This window comes from Protomyctophum bolini, assembly GCF_963924005.1.
Source record: "Protomyctophum bolini genome assembly, chromosome: 1".
NCBI classification, from domain to species: Eukaryota; Metazoa; Chordata; class Actinopteri; order Myctophiformes; family Myctophidae; genus Protomyctophum; species Protomyctophum bolini.
Genome location: NC_137862.1, coordinates 13593656 through 13603471, shown reverse-complemented (window position 1 = coordinate 13603471; position 9816 = coordinate 13593656). Strand labels below are relative to the sequence as shown.

General features: G+C 48.6%; 1 protein-coding gene across 1 annotated transcript in view; it reads left to right on the top strand.

Moving 5' to 3' along the window:
- tshz3b (teashirt zinc finger homeobox 3b) overlaps window positions 1-9487 on the top strand; it is a 54207-nt gene extending 44720 nt beyond the window's left edge. The window contains exon 3 of the mRNA XM_080775879.1: window positions 3910-9487. Coding sequence (XP_080632005.1) covers window positions 3910-7541 — 3632 coding nt within the window. The 3' untranslated portion in view covers window positions 7542-9487. The remainder of the gene's footprint in view (window positions 1-3909) is intronic.
- Window positions 9488-9816: the final 329 nt, after the last annotated feature.

Sequence of the window (9816 nt, the reverse complement as noted above, 5' to 3'; positions counted from 1 at the left end):
AGAGGAAGAGAATATTGGGGTGTTTATTTATGTGTTTCTTTTTCTTAAACGACTGTAACGGAAATTGTTCATAAGATGATAATATTAAAATTCCAACGATGTGGTTGATATTCAGCGAGAGTCGGTGCACTCACTTCTGTGTGTGTGGGTGTGTGGGGTGAGCGTATGGGTGTGTGTGGGGTGAGAGTATGGGTGTGTGGAGTGAGAGTATGGGTGTGTGGGGTGAGAGTATATGGATGTGTGGGGTGAGAGTATGGGTGTGTGGGGTGAGAGTATGGGTGTGTGGAGTGAGAGTATGGGTGTGTGGGGTGAGAGCATGGGTGTGTGGAGTGGTGTATTTGTGAATTGCACATAACCTTATACTTAATGTGGGATAACATGTCTGAAACGATTGAAATGGATCCCTTTAGCTCGTTAGATCCAACACTGCAGCAGACTGCATGTTCCACCAGGCTCCAGAGATAGCCCCAAGGCAAAAAGTTGTTCCACTGCAGCTGTGTGTGTGCGTGTGCGTATGTGTGCGTGTATGTGTGCGCATGTGCATGCGTGCGCATGTGTGTGTGCGTGCGTGCTTGTGAATATTTTTGTAATATGTATGCATGTGTATGCAACATTAGTGGGTGTGTGTGTGTGTGTGTGTGTGTGTGTGTGTGCATGCGCGCCTGTGCGAGCACTGGGATCTCGTTGTCTTTGTGCATCTGTTTATCCCACGGCGGAGTTGTCTCATCGCCGACGGCAACCAGCAGCCTGCCTGACAATGACAGAGACTTCTTGCGCTGTTGCTGCCGACTGCAGTGTACTGGCACGCTCATACTGCACACACACTCTCTCACACACACACTTACACACACACACACACACACACACACACACACACACACACACACACACACACACACACTGCACATATACGCATATGCAGCTTGTGCGGTGCTCAGCTCAGTGAGTGGTGGGAGTGTGCTACAGTTGAAGAGCGCGCGGTATGATATGGCTGGCAGGTAGTGTAGGTACTCACTTACCCAGAAGCTCGACACACACACTCTGCAAGGAGACTTTCAGTTCGTCGGGCTGAAAACGTGTACGTCCAAAACTGTTACTTTTCTGGAAATGTGGGTGAAAAAAGAACCAGTGTTCCAATGGACCCAATGTGGTTATTATTTAGTCACAAGCACTGCTTAATATCTTTCATTGGTTCATCATTTGTAAAACGTACGCAACAGGCTTCACCACTTTTACTTCATCTTATACAACAAAATAGTAAAATAGCACATCTACAAGCTTGCAACGTGTTGCGTTGTGAGCTTGTTTATTGGCAATGTGTTGCTACTTTTGTGTGACACTGCTGTATGATGAAGTAGCACATTCATTTACAAATGACGCACACGCGCACACGCGCACACACACACACACACACACACACACACACACACACACACACACACACACACACACACACACACACACACACACAGAACAAAATGTTTAACTATGGCGATACGAGGTTTCTGATAGGCTGCTCAGCTTCCATGGGATTGTTTTCCTGTTAGTATAAGGGCAAATAGTCACATTTAGCTGGCATTTAAATACCAGGTCATCAATCCCATTCATAATATAAATGCCACTGATGACCTGGTTTAGGTTGTAGTGATTACAATAACAATGCACAGATTTTTTATTTTATTTTTTAATGGCAATGTGGGTCAGTTGGGCGCACGGAGCAGCATAGCCTCTAGGGGCCCTCTGACAAGATCTTTGGCTCTTAAGGCCCTTGCACACTGAGTCCAAGGTGATTTTTGTATTCATCAGTCTGTTCTTAACACATCCGAAAAACAACAACAGCGCAGGACTGGTGACATACCGTCACAGCCACTCACAACTTCGGAGTGTGTGTGCAGAGATCACAGAGAAGTGTGCGTTTGTTATTTATTCGTTTATTCAAGAAGGAGCCATGCCTAACAGAGCTGGTGTTGGGCCATGAGTTAGATATGTAGCTAATTTGCATGTGCAAGAAGATGCTGCTATCCATACAAAAATACAATACATTTACAAACAATACATCACCTACAAAACAACACTGCTGGTTCTCTAGCAATTCGTTTTAATGTAGTAGTAATTAGTTTCAATTTGAAAATCTGACTTGTGTGCAAGCGTCATTTGCCTTGTTTAGCTTGGTTTTATTTTGGTATTTATTTTTTTGTATTTTCCAGTATACAATAAACCAACACATCGGCATTCGGCACGTTATTATTTGTTTTATTCAGCTGCTGAGCTGAATCTATCTTGAGAGATTAACAATAAACTAACTCGACTCGTGAACATAAGGCAAGCATGCAATTCTCCAGTGAATCATTGTGTGTGTGTGTGTGTGTGTGTGTGTGTGTGTGTGTGTGTGTGTGTGTGTGTGTGTGTGTGTGTGTGTGTGCGTGCATGCGTGTGTGTGTTCTGGACAGTGGGACTGAATGTGCTCTCCTCTGTGTGCCACACCCTTCCCACTGACCTGTTCCTGTGTGTGTTTACATACCAGGTCAGATGAGTGATGGCCTGTTACAGGAAGGAATGCTAGGCACCACGCCACTGACGTTAAGACACGCTCGCTCTCCCTTCTGCCCCGCTGCCCGCTCACTCGGCAGCACTGTACGCAGAAAGAGAGAAAACTCGTGCGTGTGCGTGTGTGTGTGTGTGTGTGCGTGTGCGTGTGCGTGTGCGTGTGCGTGTGCGTGTGTGTGTGTGTGTGTGTGTGTGTGTGTGTGTGTGTGTGTGTGTGTGTGTGTGTGTGTGTGCGCGCGTGTGTGTGCGTGTGTGTGTGCGCTCTCATGCACATGCTGCTTTTGGATATTTGAAAAAACGCTAGACCGAAAGTGTGTGTTCACAGTATTATTCATGTTCTGTTTGGTTTTCCGCAGAAATAACAAAAAAATACATTAGAAAATGTATCTATAAAAATAATTTGTCTCAATGCCTCTCTCTGTACGATTCCCATGGTATTATTCTTAAACTAGAGGGATTTGAATATAAATTGAAAGCCTCCAGCCTTCTCCCCCCGCAAGCTAAACTGTAAATAATAACTCTAAACTTTTTTTCTAATCTTTGGTAATTGAAGCAAATGGGTTTTGCGGGGAGAGATTTGTTGCCGGGAAACGTACATACATTCATTTTTATTTACGAGGAGGCGAGAGCTGAGCAAGTGTAATGAGTGAAAATGCATGCTTAATTTAAATGGTGAGTGTGTCTGTTAGGGAATGCATTAGAGTCTGCAGAAGAAGCGTAAGACATATTAATTGACAGACAGGAACCGCTGTCTCCGAGGTTGATACAAGTAATTTATTACTTCAGAAACGAATGCCACCACCAGAATGTGCTTCATTAATTTCAAATTTAGTTTTAATTTCAAGCTGTTGCCCCTTGAGAAGAATAAGGTGGCAAGTTCTGTTTGAAGAGACATTTCTGTCCCCCCCTCCCTCCCCTCCTCCTTCTCTTTCCATCCTCCACCTCTGTCTTTCTCTCTCTCGTTCTGACTGTCTCTGATTTTCTGCAGTACAGAACAAAGACCTGGGGGTGGAGAGAGGAAGGGAGAGAGAGGCAACTTGATTCCAATTTGAAAACAATGTAAATGCAAAAGGGGGGTGTTAAAATGGAATTACAGCATTCGTTTATGATATGAAATGTACTGTGTGTGTGTGTGTGTGTGTGTGTGTGTGTGTGTGGTTGTCTGTGTGATTGCTTTGTTTCATGGGGAGTAGAAGAGAATGCCAATGCCTTGTGTTTCTATCGGCTGTCTGCTTTGTGAGGCAGCCGAGGAATGCAGAACAGAGGATCTCTATCATTAGACATGCTGTCCTTTTGCATCTAACAAATCTCTCTCTCTCTCTCTCTCTCTCTCTCTCTCTCTCTCTCTCTCTCTCGCTGCAGCATACGTCCCTGAGGATGAAAAGGAGGCGGCCCTACTAGACGAGGACCTGGAAGGAGACGACTCTGCCGAGGAGGGTGAGGAGCCGGTGGCCAAGTTCCTGTGCCAGGACGATGACTTTCTCCTCAAGGAGCACGCGGGTTCCACTGGCTTCCATGACTCCTCCCCCACCGCTGCCGACTTCTCCGGCCAGGAGCTGGACAGCGAGTCGCACCTCAGCGAGGCCAGCGACAGGATGTCCGACTTCGAGAGCTCCTCGCTGAAGAACGAAGACGACCCCCTGCTCTCCAAGGACGCCATGAACCCGCTCTGCCTGCCCTCCTCCGCTGTCATAATGGCCGCCACCAACGCCGCCGCCCAGGCCAGCGGAGAGGAGCCCGTCATTTTGGCCAGCACGGGGCAGGTGGCCGACAGCCTGGAGAAGATGAAGGCCATTTACACCTCCTTCCTGACCAACTCCTACTGGTCCACGCTGAACCTGAACCTGACCCAGACCACCCCAGCCCCCGCCGAGAAGCCCCCACGCAGCCACAGCAGCAGCAGCAGCAGTAGCAGCAGCAGCTGCGGCAGCGGAGGCTACGACTGGCACCAGACGGCCGTGGCCAAGACCCTCCAGCAGGCCTCGCAGAACCACCACAACCGGCTGAGCCTGGCCCAGCAGCAGCAGCAGCCCATGGTTGCCGTGAACACGGCCCACATGGAGCCCCACCTCTTCAGCACCGTGCAGCTGTACCGCCAGAGCACCAAGCTCTACGGCTCCATATTCACTGGCGCCAGCAAGTTCCGCTGCAAGGACTGCAGCGGGGCGTACGACACGCTGGTGGAGCTCACGGTGCACATGAACGAGATGGGCCACTACCGCGACGATAACCACGAGACGGACAGCGACGGCACCAAGCGCTGGTCCAAGCCCAGGAAGCGTTCCCTGCTGGAGATGGAGGGGAAGGAGGACGCCCAGAAGGTGCTGAAGTGCATGTACTGCGGTCACTCCTTTGAGTCCCTGCAGGATCTCAGCGTCCACATGATCAAGACTAAACACTACCAGAAAGTGCCTCTCAAAGAGCCTATTACGCCGGTGGCAGCTAAGATCATCTCCCGGAAGAGAGCCCCAATTGAGCTGGACATCCCCAGTTCGCCAGACTCCAACGGGGTCACGACGCCAAAACCGACCCCTCTCATGGACACCAGTGACATGCTCCATAAAGCCTCCAACCCCTATATCACGCCCAACAACCGCTATGGACACCAGAACGGTGCCAGCTATGCCTGGCAGTTTGAATCCAGGAAGTCGCAGATCCTCAAATGCATGGAGTGTGGCAGCTCCCATGACACATTGCAGGAGCTGACCGCTCACATGATGGTGACCGGACATTTCATTAAAGTCACCAACTCGGCCATTAAGAAAGGAAAGCCCATTATGGAATCGACGCCTCCGGCTCCCATCGCCATCTCAGTTGAACAGAAGTTCCAGTCAGTTCCTCTAGCAGCAACCGCCTTCTCCCCTCCACCTGCCCCCGTGCCTCCTCCGCCCACCCCTCCTGCCCCCATGGTTGTGGAGATAAAGAAGGAGGAGAGGGAGGAGGAATGTACTAAAGAGCACATCACCAACAACGGTAAAGAGAAGAAAACCGGGGGTGAGGAAGAGCCTGAGGAGAAATTTGATATTTCCTCTAAATACTCCTATCTGACTGAGGAGGACCTGGATGACAGTCCTAAAGGGGGGTTCGACATCCTCAAGTCCCTGGAGAACACCGTGACCTCAGCCATCAACAAGGCCCAGAATGGGGCTCCCAGCTGGGGCGGCTACCCCAGCATCCACGCCGCCTACCAGCTCCCCAACATAATGAAGCTCTCTCTGGGCACCTCGGGGAAGAGCTCCTCTCTCAAGTACATGTTCCCTGGGGGAGAGATCCTCTCTCCCACGGCCAAGAGCCAGCCCCTGATCTCCCCGCCCAGCCGGCAGACCTCCCCCAAGAACAACTTCCATGCCATGGAAGAGCTGGTGAAGAAGGTGACGGAGAAAGTGGCCAAGGTGGAGGAGAAGATGAGAGAGCCGAGTGGAGTGGTGAGGGCCTCTCCCCTGAGACGAACCACCCCCTCCCCCTGTAGCAGCGAGACGGGGCATTCGGACCGGGGAGAATCCCCGAAAGACAGGAGGGGAGGCGGCTCCAAAACCCCTGAGAACGTGGGACGAGGAGAAAGACTTGGAGGTGGAGTAGGAGGAGTAGAGGGGAATGGAGAAAATCACAGAGACTCTAACGGAGATGTTGCCAAGAAGGAGCCCGTAGAGAACGGAGTAGAGCCCGCCGCCGTCACATCCCCCCTACCTGCCTCGCTCTGCGGCAGCACGGCCATCATCACGGACCACCCTCCGGAACAGCCATTCGTCAACCCCCTGAGCGCGTTGCAGTCGGTGATGAACGTCCACCTGGGTAAGGCGGCGAAGCCCGCCCTGCCCTCCCTCGACCCCATGAGCATGCTGTTCAAGATGAGCAACAGCCTGGTGGACAAGGCGGCCGTGGCTGCCTCGCCGGCACAGACCAAAAAGCCCACCAACGACCATTTGGACCGCTACTTCTACCAGCACCACCTGAACAACAACAACAACAACAATGATCAGCCTATAGACCTGACCAAAGGCAAGAGTGGCGACAAGAGCGGTGGCGGCTCCCTGGGCTCCACCGCTCTCTCCTCTTCCACCTCCACGCCATCTTCAATCTCGCCCTCCTCCACCGTCACCATGGCCAAAGCCTCGGCCGCCGTGGCATCCTTCATGTCCAACTCCCCACTGAGAGAGAACGCCCTGTCGGACATCTCGGACATGCTGAGGAACCTGACGGAGAGCCAGGTGGTGTCCAAGTCCTCCACGCCCACCAGCCTGTCTGAGCGCTCCGACATTGAGGGCTCCACGCTGGAGGACACCGAGGACATCTCCCCGGCTCAGAAGCGTAAAGGCCGCCAGTCCAACTGGAACCCCCAGCACCTACTCATTCTGCAGGCCCAGTTTGCGTCCAGCCTGCGGCAAACAAACGACGGCAAGTACGTGATGTCAGACCTGAGCCCGCAGGAGAGGATGCACATCTCTCGCTTCACCGGCCTCTCCATGACCACCATATCCCACTGGCTGGCCAACGTGAAGTATCAGCTTCGGAGAACCGGCGGCACCAAGTTCCTGAAGAACCTGGACTCCGGCCACCCGGTGTTCTTCTGCAGCGACTGCGCCTCACAGATCCGCTCGCCGTCCACCTACGTCAGCCACCTGGAGTCTCACCTGGGCTTCCGTCTGCGAGACCTGGCCAAACTGACCGGGGAACAGCTGCTCAGCCACATATCGCAGCAGCACCATCAGCAACGCCACACCAAAGGACTGTCTGAAAAACTGCTCTCGAACCTCCACCCCTCCACCCACCCGCTTCCCTCCTCATTACCCACCTCCCTGCCATCCCCTATGGCCACGGCCGACTCCCCCGCGCCGCCCCCCGAGGAGGATGCAGGTGTGGCCGTGTACCAGTGCAAGCTCTGCAACCGGACTTTTGCAAGCAAGCACGCGGTCAAACTGCATCTGAGCAAGACTCACGGGAAATCCCCCGAGGACCACCTCATGTATGTGTGTGAGCTGGAGAAGCAGCAGTAGCACTGGCTGAGGACAATGCTGCACTCTTTCTTTATGTCTCACTTCTCTCTCTCTTTCTCTCTGTCCGTCTCTCTCTCTCTCTCTCTCTCTCTCTCTCCTTTCATGGACATTTCTTTTAAAGAAAAAAAAAGGACCATTGAAGTGACTAAACTGCACAGAGATGCCATACAACTACTGCTTTGAGTTTTGGCACATGATTATAATTTGTTTTTCTTCGCCTGGCCGAAGGCCAGTACGGAGATTTTGTTTGTTTTATTTTGTATTTTACTTGTACGTTAGGTAGCCTGACTCTGGCCCGACACTTACTTGTGTTTTGTGCAAAAGAGAGTGATTATGTGCAGTTTTACAGATATGCTGGCCGTTGATGAGATACAGTATATGAAGGTTTAAAAAGAAAAAAGAGATTCTAAATGAAGTGGTGTGTATTTTGACATTTTGTGTAAATGGGATTAAGTTCCTTTATATTTTGGCATCACTGGGGTGTGATAAGCTGCATGCATAAATGAAACAGTTTAGTTAAACATTTTATAACTAAATCTGGTGCACTTTCCATGACTTAATTTGTTTCCCTGCTTTATTTTATTTTTCCTCGCCCACTGTCGCTCTTACTTTTTGTTTACTTGACATTTTTGTGCTGGTGTCAGCATCTTGAATTTAACCCTCTGAGTACGTCAAAGCACTTCTACACCCAAGACCCACAACACACTATTGAAGCAAGATTTTGAAATTGGAATTTAATCAAACTATTGTGAGATTGTGCTCAGTGACTGCATTGTTTTCCACAACGTTCGTGTTTTCCAGACAGTAGACCTTCTTCCAGAGTCTAATCCTAGTCTTGAGAGTGTTTAAAAAGGAATGTTTTAGTCTTTGGCTTTAATATTTGTCTGGCAAAACGTCCCCCAAAGTCTCAAGACGAGCACTGTAGCTTCGTGATGCCAACGAACTAAATCTGAAGTATTTTTTTTTTGTTTGTTTTTTTGTTTTCTTTTTTTGCGTTGTTTGATCAGGGACCTTCATGAAAAATTCAGGTCTGTGTAAAAAAAAATGTATATAAAACATATAAACTAATTCCTGTCTAAATTATGCATTGTTTCTATATTTTTAATTTAAGAGGATTATGACTATCTACTGGTGCACAGTATATGAAGACATTAATGAAATTGTTTTGCACAATAGTTTTATAAATGTGTTATTTAATCAAAAGATGATGGAAATGGGAGGGGGGAGGGGCCAAGTGAATCTTTTTATTTCCAATTCGTGCTCAAAGGGTTAAAGACGTTTATTATAATTTTTCTTACCAGACACTACTCTCTCTACATGTGCCGCTGTATGAACACTAAAAAGATTAAAGAAGAAAAAAGTCTGTACAAAAAGAGATGTTACTTTATGAAGTAATGAAGAAATTTCACACGTAACCTCTTATTTATACGCACTTCTCGGTTGTCGTTTCATATTGTTGAATGCCTTTTCGATAGGTCCCTATTTTTATTTTCTCTTGGTTCCATCTAATTACACTACCCATGATTCCACCCCACAGCTTTATCTTTTTTGTTTTTCTTTTCTTTTTTGTTTTCTTTTTCAGGATACGAAAGGTAACCATGGTTTCACTAACCTCTTGAGTGACAAGTTCTGCTACATTTTTGGCAGTTAATTTGCTGAAGTAACTGACAGCTGCCATGTGTAGAGAAAAAAAATGAAAAAAAAAATGAAAAAAATGAAAAAAACAAATAAATAATCCTTACGTGTAAAATATCGGCATGTAAACAGCACAGACACTGTTATGCATTCTGTGCCGTGAGTTTTTTTTTCTTCTCCATTGGGTTATTATTTTTCTTTTTTTTTCTTGTTATATTTGTTTCCTTTTCGGTTGTTGTTGTTCTTGACAATGAAGCACCCATTATATGACTTCATATAACCTTGTTTTCTACTGCAGCATTAAAAAAAAGGAACCCGTTTTTGCAACAACGTGTATGCGTTCTGTGTGTGTGTGTGTGTGTGTGTGTGTGTGTGTGTGTGTGTGTGTGTGTGTGTGTGTGTGTGTGTGTGTGTGTGTGTGTCATGGCTATCAATTATGTGTGTGCTGCACGGTCTCTAATGAGCGCATTAGTCTGGGAGTGTGTCAGCGTCTGTCTAGTTTACAGTGAGCAGTCGCAAGGTTGTGTGGGAGACAAACACACTCGCACGCACGCAAGCAGGTACACACACACACACACACACACACTCATGCGCCTATGCACACAGTCATACATAGAACCAGACACTATCATTGTGTGGG